The following is a 23,369-nucleotide window of genomic DNA, read 5'->3' on the forward strand; positions in this document are numbered from 1 at the left end:
TCATTGTCCTTTCCCTGGCTGTTTCTACATTCAGCTTTAACATTTATATTTTTTAATCTTTAAATTTTAGACATTTAGACTTTAGCGAAGCATTTGACTCTGTCTAAAATATTTATATTATCCATATGTCTTTATAGAATCTATCTATCTATAATCTGTCTGTTTGTTATCTATCTATCTACCTATCTAAACTATCTTTTTTTCAACCAATCTATCTTCAGACAATAAACCCATACTGCTACTTTTTATTATAGGATAAGGAAATTATACCTACTTTCTATCTACCTATCTATCTAATAAGTATCTCATAATCTATCTATCTAGGAGTTCTACAAGAGTTACCTAAAAGCCAGACAGTTGTACTCAGTTGTAATGATAGATATAAGAAATGATGCGTCATATCTATCTATCTAACTATGTATCTATCTACCTATCTATCTAGGAGTTCTACAAGAGTTACCTAACAGCAAGACAGCTGTACTCTAATAATAAATAAAAGATTAAGATATTTCCTATCTATCTATCTAACTATGTATCTATCTATCTAGGAGTTCTACAAGAGTTACCTAACAGCAAGACAGCTGTACTCTAATAATAAATAAAAGATTAAGATATTTCCTATCTATCTATCTAACTATGTATCTATCTATCTAGGAGTTCTACAAGAGTTAATTAACAGCAAGACAGCTGTACTCTAATACTATAAAGAAATAATACCTCATATCTATCTATTATCCATCTAACTATGTATCTAACTAACTATGTATCTATCTAACTATGTATCTATCTATCTAGGAGTTTTACAAGAGTTACCTAACAGCAAGACATCTGTACTCTAAGGATAAATATAAGAGTATGATACCTCTTATCTATCTATCTAACTATTATCTATCTATCTATATACCTATCTATCTAGAAGTTCTACAAGAGTTACTTAATAGCCAGACAGCTGTACTAAGAGTATGATACTTTCTATCTATCTAACTATGTAAGTATCTATCTATCCAGGAGTTCTACAAGAGTTACCTAACAGCCAGACAGCTGTACTCTAATGATAAATATAGAGAAATGATACCCCACATGGAAAAGGCTTTGGAGATTTATTTTCAGGTATTTTTTATAAACTAAAAAATTTATGCTATAGCAAACAATAAAGCATGTTTTAACTTTTATATGGATTCAGCTAATTTAGTAGTCTTAGAAAACAAAACGATAGAATAGACTTAACAAGGATGACAACATTCATAAAAGCGAAGCACTGAAACGGTAAGACAAACGGTCATTAACACTAGTATAGTGTCTGAACTAAATAATCAGAACATAAAAGTATAAGAAGTGTCGAAGCAAAATTGTAAGTAAATTTGTTTAAAAACTGCTTGATACGGATAATTAGAACTCATAAAAATTTGTTTTTAAAAAAGTGGAAAAATCAACATGTTTAAAATGAACGTACGGACATTCTGGTAATAATTATAGAGTTGCTACGCTTTCTAAATCGTACCTACCTACTACAGGAATCACCATGCAAAGTTTGAAATCGATAGGACAATTCTAACATGCCTAAATTAACGAATAAAAGCTATCTATCTCGGACGGATAGACGGACGTACGGACGGACCGACCCTAATTATAGAAAAGCTTCGTTTTTAAAAATATAATATAAGGATGACAACATCAAATCATTAAAAACTAATTATGGACAAACGGACAAAGTGAATTAAAGAGCAAATGTTCAGTGTTCATATAAAAGAGAGGAAGAAAAAGAATAGAATAACGACCAGAGCTGGATCTTTAAATCATTTTAGTGGTAAGCCGGGTCGAGCCGAATTTCAGCCAATCACAGCGCGGCATATCATAAAATGCTGTGCTGTCATTGGTGGAAAGTTGGCTCGCCCCGATCTGGCTCACCACTAAAATGATTTAAAGATCCAGCTCAGGTACGTTGTAAAGTGGATGATCTTTGAATAGAGATTTATTTACAAAAGAAACAGCAATCTATCTTCTATAGCAGCCGAGGAAATCACATTTGACAGTTACGGACTGACTTAAAAATTAGTAAAATTGAGGTATTATAAAACTTACAACTTAAATTTATCCTATATTTAATTCTTTTTGAATTGTTATGTAAAAGAGAGGGGTAGGTTTCTGGTAGAATCCGTAAAGGTGTGTGTGTTTAAGGCTTAAAAATAGTAGTAGAATGATAATATTCACTAAATATGTGTATTTCTTATTGAAAAGAACTATAGACAACAACAAAATTTTAAAAGTTAACTTAAATTTTTATCGTTCTACTACTGTTTTTTACTTATAACACATAACCTTTACGGATTTTACAAGAAACCTACCACTCTCTTTATGAATTATATAGAACAATTTAAAATTCATACATATTCGTACTAAATTATAAATAAAACATTGTTACATAACAAGATAAACCTAGGAACCTATTATGAAAAACTAAATGTAGAACTGTATTAGAACAAAGATTTTTAAGATGGGATAAGATAGTGAGTGTTAAATTTTTGTCAAAAATTGCTGCAAAACAGTGATGCTGTACGTATTGGTGCAAAAAATGGGGACAAGTTTTAAATTGATTTGACGGGGCTGTTTATTTACGTCACAAGTGAGGGGAAAGAAAAGGGAAGGAGGAAAGAAACCCCCTAGAAAAGAGATGGGGGTATGACGTCACACGCCAAAACAATTTGAAATTTGTCCCCATTTTTTGCACCAATACGTACAGCATCCAAAACAGTTTTATTTGGATAAGATATCCCTTTCCTAAGAAAAACGGGCATATAAAGCATATGAAAAGAAATAAAATTTATGTCTTTCACGTGAAGAATAGAATAGAAAATAGTTCCATTTTCATATACTGCATAAATTTTTACATCCCAGGTGGTCACCAAGTGCATTTACAAGTGTAGCTACACCACACTATATAACTCAAAGAAATCGGGGAGTAAGGGAGGGGACAATGGATCGAATATTCAATTTTAAAGAGTCTAAGACTTTGGGTACTGGTTTAAAGGGAATGTGCACGAATTCAGCAGGTTCTGACTGACTTTGGGTACTAGAGCATCAATGCCCCGCTAACTAGCTGAGTTAGTTTTGAATATAACAGACAGAAAAGATGGCTGGTTTTAACAAATATTTTATCCCAAGAAAATGTCATTTCACATATAGAAACTCTACTGTTATATTTATATATTACACAATCTAAGAACCCCTTGAATTTAGGTTGCAGTTGAAAATATATGAGAAGGGTTGATGAAGTTCTAAAATTGATTTTTCTAGTGATTAATTACAGAATGTTTACTACATTGTGATGTATTGGTAATTTAATTTTTTAAGTGAATAATTTTTTTCTTAGAACTAATTTTGTTCTAAATTATATTACCATGATCCCCTTACAATTTTGGTCAATTTTTTGGATAAATCTGGTTTTCATTGCTTTTCAGCGATAACTCTTAAATTGAATTAATTGCCCATTGTCCCCTCCCTTACTCCCTGCAAAGAAATACTGACAAGTTCGAACCCCTGCCAAACACTGCGTTGTAAGCAAATATAGGAATAGTGGGAATGCCTTGACAAAAAGGCAGATGCAACTAGGAAGGGATGAAAGATTGGAATTTAAAACACTTTATAATATTCGTTTGCTTCACACTTTTAATTGTCAAAAAATTTAATTTATTTAAGGAGTAATTTTATTTCTCGTATTTATTCGAATCCGGTGGATAGGAACCGGTTCTCATCCATACGAAAAAACTATGTCTAGATCGTATTATATCCAGCTTTCTACGAATGTAAAAATGTACAATTATAAGATTAAAACCAGTTTTTTAGCCGGTGCCTTTGGCACCTCCGGGGCTAAAAAAACTAGTTTTAATCTTATAATTGTACATTCTTTATCCGCGGAAAGCCGTTTATAATACGATGCGAGAAATAACTATTATAAAATTGGGAGTTCTACCTCAATTTATCATTCACTGTCTAATCCCTGAAGACCATCTAGACATTTAGCCGCACTGCCTATAAATTCAATTATCCCTGTTTTTACCAAGAATGCAATCTGTCTTGTATTAGAGCCACACGTGCTGCTCTTATGATATTTTACTTTAACCCTTAACAGTCGGGCCCCTTGCTGCACCTTAATGGGTCGGGGGGGGGGGGGGGGGGGGGGCGTTCATTCATTGAACCTGAAATTGACTTGAACACCTGTATTTAATATTAGGAGGTACTACTACAGAATATTTTAGTATTTTGGTAAGATACAATGCTTTGTTTAAGTCAAAAAAAAATATTTTTGCTCTTTACCTGGATGACCCTGTCAGGTTTGCTGGCATCCTGTGCCCGCCAGGATGGAGACATTAAAAAAATTCTAACTCTCAGTTATGTGTCATACCCATACTTAAAAAGTCACGCAGTTTTCTCTTTATCTTTCACACACAGAAAATGAGATAGAAAAAACCGGAGGGAGGGGGCGTTCATCGCTCCCCCCCCCCTCGACCGTTAAGGGTTTAATCTATATAAAATAAGGATGATAACATCCATAAAAGCGAAGATTAATAATTTAGATGTTCAGACAAATGACATTGACATATACAGGGTGCGCCACATATCTAGGGACTTTTTCTAAATTGTAAACAAATGAACATAAAATCGTCAATTTTAAAGATTTTATTAAATTTTAAAAACTGGGGAGCAAATTAGGTATATGACTATTAGATCATTGAATAAAATCGCCGCCAGCATCAATCACCGCCTCTACCCGCCTCCTCAACTGCCGGCAGGCCAAGGTCATAATGTAACTGTCCAAGCTGGCGAAGTTCTCCTTGATAGTGGCAATGAGGGAGGTCTTTATAATATAGGTACATCTATTGGTGCATGCTTCAAAGTAGCCCAAGGTCCAAAAGTCCATTGAATTAAGATCGGGCTGCTGGGAGGCCCCATTTCCTTAGGAATGTGAGTAACCGCAGGATCCAAATTCACCCAACTTTAAAGCTACCCTTTGATACGGAGGCTCTTATTTGGACCACAGTTGAGCTAGAACGACGTTCTATACCTTTTTGGAAATGGCAGGAAGATTCATCTAGGGTTATCAGCGCAATTCATAGTCTAAAATGAGTTTTAAGTTCCATATGGGTCTCTGACGTCGAGAAACAAGAAATTTTCACGATTTTACTCGATTTTTGACGTTTTTAACATCTCTAAATCTGCCACGTTTCACTTTGACGGAGTACTAAAGCCAAGCCATTTTAGATAAAGAGCTGTAGTCTTTTCTAGTGTCTTACTTATGTATCTAACAGTATCCCCAGCAAGTTGCATTACTCTAGCTCATCTACAGATGGGCTGAGGTCCGATTTAGTGGGCCCTAGTTGAGAATCCAGATTATACCACCGGCGCACTTCGAATCTGCCTTGTTGAACATAAGCGCGGCCAGCTCGGAGTACGAGCCCATCTTCGCCCAAAGATTTTTTTGTGCTAAAAGGTCATTACCTAAGCTTTTTAAAGTGGGGTCAAACGTCCTGATTGGTCAAGTAGTTTTGACGCCATGGCCGTTTTAAAAAAGTCCCTAGATATGTGGCGCACCCTGTATATTAAGAACGCATTCAATATTCAACAACAATTAGAAATATAATCTTAAATCTTTCCATAATTATTGAATACAAGATGTTTAATACGGACATACTTCCATTGGGGATTTGATCATCTAGAGTTCTCATATTTATTATCAGGCCTTGATTGCCGCTTGTAATCCTTAGGTAAATCAACTTTAAACAAATATAAAATCAGCTGGAAGTCTAAACCTGGCCCAAAAATGGCAATTCCTATTTTCAACCAAAAAACATAGCATAAATAAGAGTTTAAGTTTTAGGTTTAGTCGCGGCTGACGCACGGCTGCCGAGTTTGGTTTATCATCTATAGACCAAACAACATGACCTTTTATCAAAATCGTTTTGTATATCCTTTCCTTATACATTTTACATATTTCATAGATAAATAATTTTGAGAATAATATTTTATTTTTCACAGAATTTTTACACTGTAATGTTGATTTATGTTCAACTGGAGAGGAAAACAGGGAGGGAGGGGACATTGGATTATAATTTGCACTTGTATTTAAGGTTATATAATATACTAGCGGCTTCGCCCCTACAGGCCTCTAGGGGCAGTTGAGGAAGGGGGAGTTGAATCCCAAAACCCATTTTTAAAATTTAGTTTTCAAAAAAAGTTTTTTTTTGGGGGGGAGGGTCCATTTTTTCTAGGGGCGATTTCTCTTGGAAGGGTGGTGGTACCCTCCTCCAAAATAGTTATAAACCTTTTCGGGACCTATGAGAAGGTACCCTGTTAAGGAGAACCCGATCGGTTCGGCGGTTAGCGAGATCCTTGGTACCAACAAACAAAAATACAAATAGACAGTTGACATCGTTCTACTTTGTATTATAGTAATGGTAATGTCTAAACTTTTTACCACCAATTTGAAAAGGAAGAGTAATTTTGTTTAGCATCTAAGGAAATGAAATCAATTTATCGTCCATTGTCTTATCCCTTAAGATCCCTGAGAGAAAATAAACTGTGCATAAACAGTGATTTTAATATGTACAAAATTCAGAAGTAAAGGGAAAGGTTACAAAGAGATAGATTCTCAATATATTTCTAAAAATTGAAAACGGAAATACTTTTTTGATTAATATACCTTATTAATCTAGTATTTAAAGAAGAATAAGGTTGATTAATGTATTGTAATGACAGAGAGTTGAAAAAAGCTATAAAAAATATTTTATGTCAACATAATGATTCACATTGACTAACCAATTCAAGGGGCCCTACCCCTGTGGGGTCTTACTTACACCTGCAGGGCTACCCTGTACCTAACCTATCCTAGCCTATGGTAACATGTAACACTAGAAAAAACCACCCCTTTAATTTTCAAGTAATTTCAATAATGGGAAAGGGGAACTGCGGTGGATTCCTTAAAAACTTTTTGGCTCACTGCCTTTCTAAAATTAGTGAGGCTCGCTAAAAAATTTTGTAAAAAAAATCCTCCAAAACCGCATTGAAAATCTACAAAAATTAAATAGAATCTTATTTCAATAACTCTTTTATGATTTTATTTAATTTTTGTAGATTTTTTCTGCTATTTTGAAGGATTTTTCACAAAAATTTTTAGCCAGCCTCACCAATTTTAGTGCAGTGACCCAAAAAAGTTTTCAAAGAATCCACCTCTGTACTCCACTATGCATTTTGAGGGAAATCGCCGATTATCTTGTTACTCTCCAAATTTGAGTAGTTAAAACTTTTTAAAAGCGAAGCTTTTCTATAATTAGGGTCGGCCAGTCCGTCCGAGACAGATAGCTTTTTTAGTTAATTTAGGCATGTTAGAAATGTCCTATCGATTTCAAACTTTGCATGGTGATTCCTGTAGTAGTTAAGTACAATTTAAAAGGCGTATCAACTCTATAATCATTACCAGAATGTCCGTACGTCCATTTTAAACATATTGATTTTTCTACTTTTTTAACATCAAATTTTTAGGAGTACTAATTATCCGATTGATCTGATTTTTGGTATATTGATTCCTGGGACAACAAGTTTTAATGTCCGTTTGCCCTACCGTTTTAGTGCTTTGATTTATGGATGTTGTCATCCTTGTTAACTTTACTTATAGATGTCGCTATATTCGTGTTTAAGTGCAATAGAGCAATTTTGAAAAGAGCACGTACACATTTAAAATTTGAGCATTATCCTTATAATAAAGTAACAGGATGTTTGTGTGTCTGTGTGTTTGTACTGAAGGATCTCGCTAACCGCTGAACTGGTCGGGTTCTCCTTAACAGGGTATATTCCTATATGTCCCGGGAAGGTTTATAACTATTTTGGGGGAGGGTGCCACCACCCTCCCTAGAGAAATTAAATTTTTTTTAAATTTATCGATTTTAAAAAGAGAGTTCAACGAAAAATAAGCGTCAAACGTTAAATAGCTATATTTTGAATATAAATAAAAACAATTAAAGTGCCACTAGAGGCCTCTAGGGGCGAAGCCGCTAGTCCTTATATAAAATAGTAAGCGTTTTTTGTCTGTCCCGAAGGATCTCGCTAACCGCTGAACCGATATTGTTCTCAATTACAGTGAAGCTTCTTATAAGTCCAGGGAAGGTTTTAAACTATTTTTGGAGAGGGTGTCTTCACCCCCCCCCCTCCAAAAAATATTTTTTAACTCTTTTGAAACTCAAATTTAAAATGGGATGAGGTCAACTTTTCTCTTTCCTACCAGTGCCCCTAGAGGCTTCTAGGGGCGTAGCCGCTAGTCCTTACATAAAAGAGAAATTACCAAGGATCTTAAGGGATAAGACAATGGACGATAAATTTACACATTTCCTCCCTAATAGAATATTAAATTAGACAAAATTACCCTTTCTGAAGATTAAAATCTTGGTTGAAAAGTTTGGATACTACAAGTTTGGAATCAACTAATCAAAATTCAATAAAAGTACCCATAGTTTTTGATAATAAGATAACATGGTTATAAAACTTTGGGTATTAGTATAATGAACAGACCATGGTCCCTTCCTCTCTGGAAGTTACAAAAATTGTTGTTATTTAAGCATTTTATAGAATAGTTAAATTCATTACATAAAATTTTATTCGCTGTGCAATGTAGAGTAGGGATCTTGGACAAAGTAGCCTCTGGACAAAGTAGCCTCTGGACAAAGTAGCCTCTAGGACAAAGTTGCCTCTAGGACAAAGTAGCCTCTAGGACAAAGTAGCCTCAGGACATTCACTTAAGAAAAGTAGCCTCCCAAGAAAAGTGTTAATAAAGGTCATGGCCGCAGATCTAGGCCCCTGGCCTGCCTAACCGCGGGCGCTCGGCCCCCTAGCCTATAACCTAACCTTGTAGAATCTACGAAATTCTAAACCACCTATGCATTTTCCTTAGGGGGCTACTTTGTCCGGAGGCTACTTTGTACGGAGGCTACTTTGTCCGGAGGCTACTTTGTCCTGAGGCTACTTTGTCCGGATGCTACTTTGTCCGGAGGCTACTTTGTCCGAAGCTACTTTGTATGAGGCTACTTTGTCCGGAGGCTACTTTGTCCGGAGGCTACTTTGTCCGGATGCTACTTTGTCCGGAGGCTACTTTGTCCAAAGCTACTTTATATGAGGCTACTTTGTCCAAGTTCCTACAGTAGTTCTTTTTAAGAGGAAAAATGAGAAAGAAAGGCAGAGATCTTAAGGAATAAGACAATTGACAACAAATTGATTTACATCCCCAATTCTGATAGACAAAATTAACCCTTTTTATATATAATTGAAGAGGAGAAATTAGACAGAAAGGCTTAGACCTTAAGGGATAAGACAATATACAATAAATTGATAAAGTTTTGCAGCAAAAGTACCTAAAGTTTTTACCCAACTTATCTATAAATTAGAATTTTATGTTAGTTTTAGCTTTTTTAGACCCTTCGAAAACTTCTTCCCTAGATGCTTTGGGGTCCAAGTGTATTAAATGTAATCAAAGCCAAAATAAGCTATACTCAAAAAACGCCCATCTCAAAAAACGCCCATCTCAAAAAAGCCTATCTCAAAAATATTATAACAACGTTTTTAACTATTTAAGGAGGAAAATATTTGTAGAGTGCATTGTGAAAAACCTTTTGATATGGGATGGTAAGTTTTTTTTAGAGTGTCAAGCTAAGCTACACTATAAGTCTGTCAGTCTGTCTTACTTTGGATATAGGATGCTAAGTTTTTTTTAGAGTGTTAAGCTAGGTTACATTATGAGTCTGTCAGTCTATCTTACTTTTGATATAGGATGCTAAGTTTTCTTAGAGTGTAGCTAGGTTACATTATGAGTCTGTCAGTCTATCTTACTTTTGATATAGGATGCTAAGTTTTCTTAAAGTGTTAAGCTAGGTTACATTATGAGTCTGTCAGTCTATCTTACTTTTGATATAGGAGGCTAAGTTTTTCTTAGAGTGTTAAGCTAGGTTACATTATGAGTCTGTCAGTCTGTCTTACTTTTGATATAGAATGCTAAGTTTTCTTAGAGTGTAGCTAGGTTACATTATAAGTCTGTCAGTCTGTCTTACTTTTGATATAGGATGCTAAGTTTTTTTAGAGTGTTAAGCTAAGCTACACTATAAGTCTGTCAGTCCGTCTTACTTTTAATATAGGATGCTAAGTTTTTCTTAGAGTGTTAAGCCAAGTCAGACTATGAGTCTGTCAGTCTATCTTACTTTTGATATAGAATGCTAAGTTTTTTTAGAGTGTTAAGCTAAGTTACATTATGAGTCTGTCAGTCTATCTTACTTTTGATATAGGATGCTAAGTTTTTTTAGAGTGTTAAGCTAAGTTACATTATGAGTCTGTCAGTCTATCTTACTTTTGATATAGGATGCTAAGTTTTTTTTAGAGTGTTAAGCTAAGTTACATTATGAGTCTGTCAGTCTATCTTACTTTTGATATAGGATGCTAAGTTTTTCTTAGAGTGTTAAGCTAGGTTACATTATGAGTCTGTCAGTCTATCTTACTTTTGATATAGGATGCTAAGTTTTCTTAAAGTGTTAAGCTAAGTCAGACTATGAGTCTGTCAGTCTGTCTTACTTTTGATATAGGATGCTAAGGTTTCTTAAAGTGTTAAGCTAGGTTACATTATGAGTCTGTCAGTCTATCTTACTTTTGATATAGGATGCTAAGTTTTCTTACAGTGTTTAGCTAAGCCAGACTATGAGTCTGTCAGTCTGTCTTACTTTTGATATAGGATGCTAAGTTTTCTTACAGTGTTTAGCTAAGCCAGACCATGAGTCTGTCAGTTTGTCTTATTTTTGATATAAAATGCTAAGTTTTCTTAAAGTGTTAAGCTAGGTTACATTATGAGTCTGTCAGTCTATCTTACTTTTGATATAGGATGCTAAGTTTTCTTACAGTGTTTAGCTAGGTTACATTATGAGTATGTCAGTCTGTCTTACTTTTGATATAGGATGCTAAGTTTTCTTTACGTGGTAAGCTAGGTTACATTATGAGTCTGTCAGTCTATCTTACTTTTGATATTAAGTTATATCTTTTTAGAGTTTCAAGCAAAGCTTCTCTATGCTCATTATATTTGTCTGTTAGTCTGTCATTCTCTTATTATATTTTTTGTCGGTTTGTACAACCGTTATTATTTTTTTGAGCTTCGCTACTTATGGATGTTGTCATCCTTGCTGTTTTTATCTTCATTGCAGGTTTCCAGATTTTGTGAGTTCAGTGTCGAACCATTTTGTATTCTGTCTCAAGTGTAAATTAAATTGTGCCACAACATTGCACACTGCATCTGGTATTATGGTAAGTATAAGGATGTTCATCTACATTTTTGTGTGTCCATTTGTTTAAAATTAATCCAAAAGGTACAAATTCTTGAGGATAAATAGGGTGGGTCGATTTTGGAATTGGTTTGAGTTAAAAGCATCTTTTGTTTAAACATTATATAACAAACAAAAATTAAAGAAAAATATCTTTCTCTTATGGGAGGATGGGAGGGGGGGGGGGGGCATGCAACTAAACATAAGGGTGGGGGGGGGGTTCCCGTTTGTGGGGCAATTTTTCGTTTTATGCATTTTCCGAATTCGTCTTGGAGAATAGTTGCTTGGGCGGAGATACGGAAACTGTCATGTGTGACGTCATAAAAATACGGTTAAAAATTATAGGATGATAGGAGAAGTAGGAAAGAAAACCCCTAAAACAGAAATGGATTTTGAGTATTTTTATGACGTCACACATGAAACTTTCCGTATCTCCTGCATTGAAGCGTCCCCCCTTCCTCATATGCGAAATGTTTGCTTCTTATTACTTGGTTCGTTACATAATTAAAAACAAGGATTACAACATCCATAAGTAGCCAGGCATAAAAAATATGGAATGGATGAACGGATAAAGTGAATTATAGAGCAGATGTTCAGCTCTCATAACAAAAAAAGAGAGAATATGAAAAAATTAAAGAAAATCATGAAACCTAAAATAAGGGGTATATGTATTCGTATCTTCAATAACAGCCGAAAAAATCACATTTCCCCATATAGCATTACGGACTGACTGACTGGTTGACTGATTTACGGATAGACATGATTAATGAGTAGCTTCGCTTCTAAAAATCATTGAAAATCAACTCACTCTAACAAATATGTATTATACCCCAGCTAGATCTAAAGGGATAAGACAGTGGTCGAGAAATTGATGTAGATCCCCAATGATGATACACAAAATTACCCTTCTGTAGATCATAATTTGTAGTTGAAACGTTTGAGCATGCACCTTAATGAACCAACCAATCAAAATTCAACAAACTTCCCAAAGTTGTTGGGCCAACGAATAAGAAAAAGTTATGATAAAACTTTTGGAACCAGTGTAATATACAGTTTAATGTACCCTTCCTTCCTGATTGTAAAAATGATTAAAACTCGACCCACTCTAACAAATATGTTTTATATACCCGCCACTGCACTCAGTCCTTTTTTTAACTATACAAACTATTGTCTGCAATCATTGGATTTTTTGTTTACAAATAAAGAACAATATTTAGAAAATGCCGCGATTTCCCTTGATTTTTCAAATACTAATTTTACCCCCCAATGACAGCTGAAAAGGGCAATTTAATAAAGGTTGCATTAATTTGCCCCCCAAATCAATTTTCGAATTAATTTGCTTGTTGGTTATACCATATTCCTGATTCTATACCCGCTGCTGCACTCAACCATTTAATTAACTTTGTATTTAAGGATGAAGAATTAGTGTACTCCATGTTTGATTATCTTCAATTTGCCTACTTCAAAGGTAGGTTCGGGGATAAGACCAGTGGCGTGTAGAGGGTTTAGTCAGGGTTTTTTTAAAATCTCCCCTAGCCTATATGTTCCTTTTGCACTTAAAACAAACAATGTTTTGGTACGTTGATTGACTTCAAATTAATTTCATTTGTAAATATCTTATTTTTTAAAGTAGTGACAAAGCCCAAATTGTGTCAAAAATGATTTGTGTGACGTCATAAAAATGAGGGAGATGAGAAGAGAAGTGAGAAAGAAAACCCCTAAAAAAGAGATGGATAATTTCTCATTTTTATGACATCACATGGATGATTTTTGACACAACTTGGGCTTTGTCAAAGTAGTAAGATTTTTTTACTTCTCTTTTCAGTTCTCACTAACCACAAACTTTAGTAGAAGCTTCATATAAGTCCTGGTAATGTTTCCGGCTGTTTTTATTTTTAAAAGCTTGTCTTGGGGGATGTATGTTTATAGGGTTGGGCCGGATAATTTTTTGGCCGGATACCGGATATCCGGCCAATTTCAAATGCCGGATATCCGGCCCAACCCTAGTTTATATCACCTCTTCCTTCGAATACAGATCCCATAGATGCTAGGAGCGCAGCCGCTAGTGTATAAAAATGACAGGACTGTCTGTCCTAAAGTTCTAAGGTTTTGTATTAAACTTTTCATTTTAGTTGAAAATTTTGAGCAAGCTTTATCCAATGCCCTGACATTTATCAGATTAAGGTAGGTGCAGAAATGGGTTTTCATACAAAGAATGCCGCGTTTTTTCGATTCGCGAAATTTAAACAGAGTATATAACTATTTATTTAATTATTTCGCTTTTGTTGGTACGGCCTTAATAGAAGAAAAACAAATTATTTTCAATCCATTTTTGCTGCATATTAATTAATGCACCTTTTTAGAGCTGTATTAGACATTATACAAATGGCTAAAATAATAATTTTAAAATTTTGAATTCCTAAGTTGTATACTCTGTTGAAATCTTATCGTCTTCGTTTAATCAATCAATGTCTAAAAAATGTCGAAAAAACGCGGCATTTATCTTTTAAAAACCCATCTCTGGTCTTTTTTTGATTGTTAGAATTGTCTTACCAATTTCAAATTAGGATGATGATTATTGTAACAGTTAAAAAGCGAAGCAACTCTATAATCACTACCAAAAAATCCTTAAATTCATTTTCACATTTGACATTTTTGATAATTTTTTTTAATGATTTTTGGGCTATTGATTCTTTGGGTGATTAGGTATAATGTTATAAGCAAAGCACCTCTATAGTTAAATCTTAAAATGTAAGTATGTCCATTTTAAACATTCTGTAATTTAGATGCTAGATTATATACAGAATTTGTTTAAGACTTCTAGCTGTTCTAAACCTAACCTAACCTATAAAAATAATTTCCTACTCAAGAAGTTCGTTTGTGTTCCACATGCAAATTTAACGAAACCGCAAAAAAAGAAGCTCAATAAATGACGCCGTATAATACAAATGACCAATGATAGGCCAATACACAGACTTCATCAAATGGTAGGCCATGGTATACATTTATTTGACTAATGGTAGGCTAGTATGGAACACAGTAAAAGTGTCGGACTGATTATGACGTAAGAAAAAAAAATTAGCCAATGAGAGGCCACTATAAATTTTATCATTGGTCAATAATGGCCTCTCATTGGCTAACTTTTTTTCTTACGTCATAATCAGTCCGACACTTTTACTGTGTTCGCTAGTATGACATAAATATATTACATTTTAGGGGCAAAGATCGAGTAATGGAGAACAACGTGAATTATTACAGGTGACCAAAACTTAACAAGAGCTGAATCTTTAAATCATTTCAATGGTGCGCCAAATCAGGGTGCGCCGAATTTCAGCCAATCACAGCGCGGCATTTCATAAAATTCTGTGCTTTTATTGGTGGAAAGTTGGCTCACCCCAATTTGGCGCACCATTGAAATGATTTAAAGATCCAGCTAAGGATGACATATTGACAATATCCATAATTAGCGAGGCACAAAAAAGCATGATGGAATTTTAAAGCAGATGTTTAGTTGTCATAGAAAAGAAAATATACCCTAGAAATCATAGAAAATCATATGATATTTCAAAGAGGGGATTTCGTACCCCCCTCCTCCTATAAAGAGCCTAAACCCTTCCATGCTAATTCTATAACGTAGAGTCCAGCTGTTTACGAGATCTTTTGTGTATTACAATGCATAGCAATCAATTATTCACCACAAAAATAGTCATCATGTGAAAACAGGACAGCCATTCATGTTGCATATATTAAAAAAAAACCTGGAAATAGATAAAATTATTTGAAATATTTTTCCTATAGATGTAGTTTAAACTATTAAACAGAAAAAAATATGCAGTTCACTAAATTCAAGTTTAAAAGTACTTCGTGCAACTACCTACCCCTAAGTTTTTAAGTTTATATGCAGGGCTTTATTGGATGGTGCAGATGGAGAGATTAGAAAAGATGCTCTGCAATACATAGGTAATGAAATTTTAACTATTGTATTAAGCAAATAGCCTTAATCGGCTTCAAATAAATCTGGAATTAAATCTAGTGAGAGAGAACCGAGATATCATATATATGTTTAGACTAAAATAATTATCCCCCATAAACAAATTTTCTTAGGACTCCAGTTTAAGTAAAAAAATAATAAAACTATGTAATAATAAACTCTAAAGAAATAAATGTATTAGAGTCTTAACTAAAAATTAGTCTTAAATATTATTATAGGTAGATATGCTTATTAAAATTATATTTTTTGAAGTGCATCTTGTGGAAGAAATTCAAACTATATAATTAAATTTAACCCTTTGAGTACGGTTTCAAAAAAAATCATAAACCCATGAGAAATCAAATATATAATTATATAATTAAGCAAAATATTTATATCGGTACAGTCAATTTTAATAAATAAATATTATCTAGTTTCGTGACGTCATACTACAAATAATTAATTGGATTTTTAATTACATTTTTTATTTAGAAAGAGAGGAAGATGAATTGGCACTCCTGAATTTTATTGAGGTAAAGGACGTCCAAAATAATAAAAGCGTACCTTTTTCAAATTCTAATTTCGCGGTTTGTGTTAAAAGTAGAACAATGTTATGCATACCTTTAGAACTGCATTAAGTTCTAGTTTTTGGAAATATAAGAACAATTACGTGCTACGTATAATTTAAGAGCTACGTGGTAAAATATTTCAACTGACTAAAACCTTGACTTGCAAGCAAGTAAATCAATAAATGCAAATAAATGTGTACATTTTCAAAATTCTAATTGCGCGGCTTGTGTTAATGGTAGAAAAACTTGGGTACATAGCGGTTCTAACGGTATGCATAACATTTCAACACAAGCCATGCAAATTTTTTTTTTACACAACCTTTTTATTTTAAGGAAACTTAAGCGATAAGACAATCGACGATAAATTCATATGACACGCCCCTTAAATTTTATATAAATTAATGAAAATGTCTATTGATTGGGTGACATTCCCTCCTTTTTTTTTAAGCGAAGCTTTTCTATAATTAGGGTCGGTCCGTCCGTAACGGTTAGCTTTTTCGTTAATTTAGGCATGTTAGAATTGCCCTATCCATTTTAAACTTTGCATGGTGATTCCTGTAGAAGTTAGGTGCGAGTTATAAAGCGTAGCAACTCTATAATCATTACCGAATGTCCGTACGTCCATTTTAAACATGTTGATTTTTTTTACATTTTTAACAACAAATTTGTATGTGAAATTATCCGATTGGTCTGATTTTTTGTATACTGATTCCAGGGACAACAAAGTACAATATTATAAGCAAAGCAACTCTATAATCAAATCCTAAAAATGTAAGTATGTCCATAAACATTATCCTGTATCAAGCAGTTTTTCAATAAATTTACTTACAATTTTGCTTTGACTCTTTTACATTTAAATTCTGATTATTCAGTTCTGACATTATACAAGTGTTAATGTCCGCTTGTCCTACCGTTTTAGAGCTTCGCTTTTACGGATGTTGTCATCCTTGTTTCGCCCATATCTCACATTAATTTTATATTTTTTTATTTTACTATATCTGCGGGGAGCGCTGTATATAGCACGATGCAACAAATAACTAATATTAAATATTCAGGAGAAGTTCAACTTCCCTTCAAGAGTGGAAGATGAAGAAAACCCCGCCGGTCAAACCGCTCAGGTCGAAGCAGTATTCAACCATAATGATGAGAATACAGTAGACAACAATGCTGATATAGCTATACCAAGCCCTTATCTAGCGTATGAGGAAGCAGCAGTAGAAACTAAAGGAGACAATGCTATGTTGTCACCCCCACCAGTAGTAACTTTTCAACCCTAATTATTTTACTCGTATTCATTCGAATCCGGTGGATATGAACCGGTTCTCATCCAGACGAAAAAAACTATGTCTAGCATCGTATTATGTCCAGCATTTTACGAATATAAAAATGTACAATCATAAGATTAAAACCAGTTTTTTAGCCCGCGCCTTCGGCACCTCGGGGATAAAAAAAACTGGTTTTAATCGTATAATTGTACATTCTATATCCGTGGACAGCTGTTTATAATACGATGCGAGAAATAGCTATACGTAAATTATTCGTCTTATGAAATATATGCTGCCTTAATAGTTATTTCTCGCATCGTATTATACACAGCTTTCCGCGGATATAGAATGTACTATTTTACGATTAAACCCAGTTTTTTTTAGCCCCGAGGTGCCGAAGTCATGGTCTAAAATAATGGTTTTAATCTCATTAAGTAATGATGTAGAGGTATAAGACAATGGGAGATAAAATGATGTATATCACTAATGATGACACCCACAATTACCCATTCTGCAAATTAACATTAGTAGTTGAAACGTTTGAAAACTGAACTCATAAACCAATCAATAAAATAAAAGCCAATGAATAAGAAAACGTTATTGTAAAACTTTTGAGACGGATTGTACATTTTTATATTCGTAGAAAGCTGGATATAATACGATGGTAGACATAGTTTTTTCGTATGGATAAGAACCGGTTCCTATCCACCAGATTCGAATGAATACGAGAATAGTTATTTCTCGCATCGTATTATAAACGGCTTTCCGCGGATATAGAATGTACGATTATGAGATTAAAACTAGTTTTTTTAGCCCCGAGGTGCCGAAGGCACCGCCTAAAAAAATGGTTTTAATCTTATGATTGTACATTTTTATATTCGTAAAAAGCTGGATATAATACGATGCTAGACATAGTTTTTTTCGTATGGATGAGAACCGGTTCCTATCCACCGGATTCGAATGAATACGAATATAGTTATTACTCGCATCTTATTATAAACGGCTTTCCGCGGATAAAGAATGTACAATTATAAGATTAAAACTAGTTCTTTTATCCCCGAGGTGCCGAAGTCACCGGCTAAAAAACTGGTTTTAATCTTATGATTATACATTTTTATATTCACAGAAAGTTGGATATAATACGACGCTAGACATAGTTTTTTCGTATGGATGAGAACTGGTTCCTATCCACCGGATTCGAACGAATACGAGAATAGTTATTACTTATTTTCTTTAACAACCAATCTTTTTTGTATACTTATCTGTAATAAGAAAATAAATATTTATATTTTGAGAATCTTACTCTAGTTTTCAGGCTGTTGATAGGTCCAGAGAAGATTTATAACTATTTAGAGGTATTGTACTCCACCCTCAACAAGGATGACAACATCCATAAAAGCGAAGCACTGAAACGGTAGGACAAACGGACATTAACATTTGTATAGTGTCAGAACTGATTAATCAAAATATAAATGTTTAAGAGTCGAACCAAAATTGTAAGTTAATTTGTTGAAAAACTGCTTTATACACAGGGTGGCCACAGACTTTTTTTCAAAATAGTATAAAATAGTATGCAAAAAAAAAGTAAATAGTATGCAATAGTATGTAAAATTTTTAAAAATAGTATGCAATAGTATGTAAATTTTTTAAAAATAGTATGAAATAGTATGCATTTTAAACAAAATAGTATGAAATGGCAAGCATTTAAAACACTATAGGGCCTTAAAATGTTGGTTAGCTATCAGTAATTTGACATGTCCGTCTGTCCGTATGTCTTAGTTTGGGGGAAACATGATTTTCTCGGCTCCTTTAAAAGATAAAAGGCTGAAATTTTTGGACAACATTCCCATTATTAAGGAGCACAATTAACTATAAAACATCAATGGTGGTAGGACCGCTTTTTAGCAGGTTTTAGGCTATTTTTGTATTTTTCACATTTTTCTCCATATCTTTGGTGTTTATGGTCCGATTTCCAAAAATTTTTCAGTTATAGTATCAAAATTAAATTTCCTGTCGTTTCAAGAAAACAACTATGACGGTCAGACTGCCTTTAAGCAGGTTTTAGGCTATTTTTGTATTTTTCACATTTTTCTCCATACCTTTGGTGTTTATGGCCCGATTTCCGAAGTTTTTCAGTTATATTTATCAAAATTAAATTTCCTGTCGTTTCAAGAAAACATCAATAGCGGTCAGACTGCCTTTTTGCAGGTTTTTGGCTATTTTTATATTTTTCACATTTTTCCTCCTATCTTTGGTGTTTATGGTCCGTTTTTAAAAATTTCTGTAGTTAAATATATCAAAATTAAATTTCCCATTGGTTTAAGCATCCAGTGTGTAATTTACTTTGGCCGTCAGTCTGTTAGTCATAGTACTGAAATATAAATATTAAGAAATTAAAAACAAATGTTGAAAAGGTTTCGTGATTTTTTCCTAATATACATGCTTTAAACAACTAATATCTAAATTCTTATTTATTTGTTTGTGCTTCGCTACTTATGGATGTTGTCATCCTTGTTGTTCATATATAGGACAATCCGGTCCAAAAGTATGTAGCGCAGCGATAACACTAAATACTGAAATAAAACTGATATACTAGATATGGCATATTTATTTAAAGTAGATCGACACATTCCAATAGTATACAATTGATTCTAAATTCTTAAAACCAGCCTATCTATGATTAGAAAGTACGTAGCATTTTTAACATTTTTCATATAGACAGTAGCTGCGCTATTTCAAGTTGTGTATGTTCAATTTATACTTTTTACGTCAATATATTGTCGCGACAGGTTATGTTCAGTGTCAGTATATTGTTTACCTTTACTACAGCTGGGAGTTTTTTAAAGTGCTGCTTTTCTATAAATAGGTTCTCATGTATGTCCGTCCGTACGTAACGGATAGCTCTTGACGATAATTTAGGTATGTTAAAGTTGTCCTATTGTTTTCAAACTGCATTATATGATGTCCGAAACCGTTAGATACTTTATAATTATTGTCAGTATGATTTAATTATGATTCAAAGGAAGATAAGCCACAATTTTATGAACGATTATTTTTAGTTTAATTTTTATCCTATAATATAAGTAGTAGGTAAGTTTGTTTTTCTAAAGCCAAAAGCTAATTTTCTGAGGCGAGGGGCGAAGCAACAAGTGTTATGTAATTGATAACTCAACCCTATCATCTAATTGCAAAAGGGGGGGGGGGGGAGAAATGTGGTGACTCGTCACACGTGACACGACATACCAGCAATTTTATTTTTTATTTTATTAATTACCCCAAGTTTTGGTATCTTTTAAAAAAAAATCTTTACATTGAATGTAGAAATACCAATAACTTTCAATAAAGGTACAACAATCTGAACTGAAAGACTACTTTCTTCTGGAAACATTTCTAAAAAAAAATTGGAAACAAAGTAGCGATTTTGCCGTATTTTCACAGTAGCATTTGATAGGTTATTTTAGGTTAGGTAAGTGTTAATGATTGCCCCGCAGGGTTAGAGCCCCCCGCAGGGACTAGAAATAGGAGAAAAGATACTGTGAAAATGCGATGAAACCTGCTACTTGGCTTTCTTTTCATGATCAAAAAAATCAGTTTGTTTTAGTTACCTAAAAATTGAAGATTTATCTGAAATCCAAAGAAATAGTGGAAATAGTATGCAATTTTGGACAATAGTGGAAATAGCATATTTTTTTGGAATAGTTTGCATAGTATGCAAAAATAGTGGAAATAGTATGTTTGTGGCCAGCCTGTATACAGGATAATGTTTATGGACATACTTACATATTTATGACTGGATTATAGAGTTGTTCGCTTATAACAGTATACTTTGTTGTTCCAGGAGTCAATATACCAAAAATCAGATCAATCGGATGATTAGATCACATGAAATTTTGATGTTAAAAAGTAAAAAAATCGACGTGTTTAAAATGGACGTACGGACATTCTGGTAATGATTATAGAGTTGCTACGCATTCTAAATTGTACCTAACTACTAGAGGAATCACCATGCAAAGTTAGAAATCGATAGGACAATTCTAACATGCCTAATTAACGAAAAAAGCTATCTATTACGGACGGACGGACGTACCGACCCTAATTATAGAAAAGCCTCGCTTTTAAAAAGCTGATGGTCAACTTTCACCACCCTTCCCTCATCCATTATTCAATTACCTATAATGGAGCCGATTAGGTTCTCCAATTTAGGGAAGCTTCTCTTAAGTCCCAGGATGGTTTAAACGGTTCCAGGACAAACGCAGGAGTCCCAAACGTCGGACAGACGCAGGAGTGTTAAAATATTAATTTAGTTCAGTATTTCTATACAGATTATGCATAATAAACAAATACACAATAAATAATAAAATTATTTTTTATTATTGATAGAAAATTATTGAATTTACATATTCCTCTGCAGCAGCTAGCAGCGTCGAGGGATATAGATAATCACACACTAAATTTTTATAGTTTAGGGGATATTGCATTGATTTTTTATTATTAGTTTATTTTTAGATGGATAGGTAACACTATTTTTATTAATTATTAAAGGCCTTGCACTAAATAAATAGGGGTTAGTTAAACAGCAAAGCTAAAAATAAAGGTGGGAGGACATTGTACTGGTTAAACCAGATTTTCTGAGAAAATCTGGGTTTAAAGGGAACTAGGCACGATCGAGAGCAAGTAATGTTTAGCACCTTCCAGCAGTTGTTTTGCACATTATTTTATTGAATATTTTCATGATAGTCCATACTATTTTTCTGGCAATCGACCTTTAACAGGAACCAAGTGTTTTAACTAGGGTTGGGCCGGATATCCGGTCTGGCGGGTTATCCGGCCAATTTCAATATCCGGCCAGATACCGGGTATAAAAACTATCCGGTTTCATGATATCCGGCTGATTTTTAACGCCGGATATCCGGTTATCCGGCCGAATATCGAAAATTGGCCAGATATCAGGCCGGAACAAGATATCCAGCATTAGAAATCATTACTCAGTTTGAAGGTGCTTAACATCATTTGCTATCTATCGTGCACAGTCCCCTTTAGCTTTAAATGAATCACTAAAATATTGCTGTTTTCTGTTCTAGGGAATTTAAACTGCAGGTTCAACTATAAAGGCTACTTTTAGCTACCAGGGAATGCTTTGACTTTAAAAATGCTAAAAAAAAACTTGGTACTTTTAAAAACAACAGTTAAAATACATAAAGAATTAATAGTCTAGAAGTATTTAACATCAAAATTTAATAAAAAGAAAAGCTCAAATAAATATTGATTTTTAAATATAATGCCTCAAAAATCAATGCGATATCTTACAAAAAAAATGCTAATAAAACAGAACAAAAACATTTTCTTTTCGAGACTAAGTAACTTTAACCACTGCCTTATAATGATGAGTAAAAATAAGCTCTAGTAGTGTCTTTTTAAAATTTGCTATGATATAGAAAAATATTGTTTAACAGCTGCAAGAATCAGAAATTAAAATTAATCTAGTTTAGAAAAACTACAAATAAATTACATGTTCGACAAATATTAAAAGCTCTTAAGGGAAAAGACAATGGACAATAATAGTTATTTCTCGCATCGTATTACAGCTTTCCGCGGATATAGAAATAATAGCCGGTGCCTTCGGAACCTTGGGGCTAAAAAAACTAGTTTTAATCTTTTGATTGTACATTTTTATATTCGTAGAAAGCTGGATATAATACGATGCTAGACATAGTTTTTTCGTATGGATGAGAACCGGTTCCTGTCCACCGGATTCGAATGAATACGAGAAAAAGTATTTATCGCATCGCATTTATGATTTTTATGTCATTATTAGTGGAAAATTGTCCACATCATTTTCAGTATGGCTGAGAACCGATTTTAATCCAGTGGGTATCAATCGGTTTCAAAGCCATGCAAATTCTAGTCTATTGTCCCTTACCTCCTGGATTTGTTTGCCATTACATTATCTTTGTCCTGCCAACTATTTGTTTGTTTTTTAATTTTTATTCCTGTCTTAATAAAAGATTTGCATATAAGGCAAGTAAAATGGTTACTTTTAACAATAATCTGCACAGTTACATCTTTAAACAAAGGAAAAAGGGTGAGGGGAATGTTTTTTTTTTACTGCATCTAGGCAAAAAATATTTCATTATTTTAATGTACACATTAATTGCAGGCAGATTTTTAATTTCAAGAAAATTTCATTTAGGAGAGGGGGTTGGCATTTTTCTTAGCCCTAACAAAC

General features: G+C 33.7%; 1 protein-coding gene and 1 long non-coding RNA gene across 2 annotated transcripts in view; one reads left to right on the forward strand and one right to left on the reverse strand.

Annotated features, from left to right (window-relative positions):
- The window catches only part of LOC145313083 (cartilage-associated protein-like), a 35,515-nt gene extending 17,981 nt beyond the window's left edge, over positions 1 to 17,534 (forward strand). The window contains exons 10-18 of the mRNA XM_080152348.1: positions 1,009 to 1,110; positions 9,617 to 9,666; positions 11,223 to 11,322; positions 12,753 to 12,807; positions 13,472 to 13,523; positions 14,556 to 14,597; positions 15,244 to 15,299; positions 15,802 to 15,842; positions 16,934 to 17,534. Of these exons, the coding sequence (XP_080008474.1) occupies positions 1,009 to 1,110; positions 9,617 to 9,666; positions 11,223 to 11,322; positions 12,753 to 12,807; positions 13,472 to 13,523; positions 14,556 to 14,597; positions 15,244 to 15,299; positions 15,802 to 15,842; positions 16,934 to 17,155 (720 nt within the window). The 3' untranslated portion in view covers positions 17,156 to 17,534. The remainder of the gene's footprint in view (positions 1 to 1,008; positions 1,111 to 9,616; positions 9,667 to 11,222; positions 11,323 to 12,752; positions 12,808 to 13,471; positions 13,524 to 14,555; positions 14,598 to 15,243; positions 15,300 to 15,801; positions 15,843 to 16,933) is intronic.
- A 3,961-nt stretch (positions 17,535 to 21,495) lies between these two features.
- On the reverse strand, positions 21,496 to 23,205 carry LOC145313088 (uncharacterized). Its single transcript, XR_013877237.1, has 3 exons — positions 23,064 to 23,205; positions 22,426 to 22,675; positions 21,496 to 21,590 (listed from the first exon to the last, which is right to left on the reverse strand). It is a non-coding gene; the product is annotated as an uncharacterized LOC145313088 (long non-coding RNA).
- Positions 23,206 to 23,369: the final 164 nt, after the last annotated feature.

Source organism: Acartia tonsa, chromosome 3 (assembly GCF_053477335.1).
Source record: "Acartia tonsa isolate MP-2025a chromosome 3, ASM5347733v1, whole genome shotgun sequence".
Taxonomy (NCBI): Eukaryota; Metazoa; Arthropoda; class Copepoda; order Calanoida; family Acartiidae; genus Acartia; species Acartia tonsa.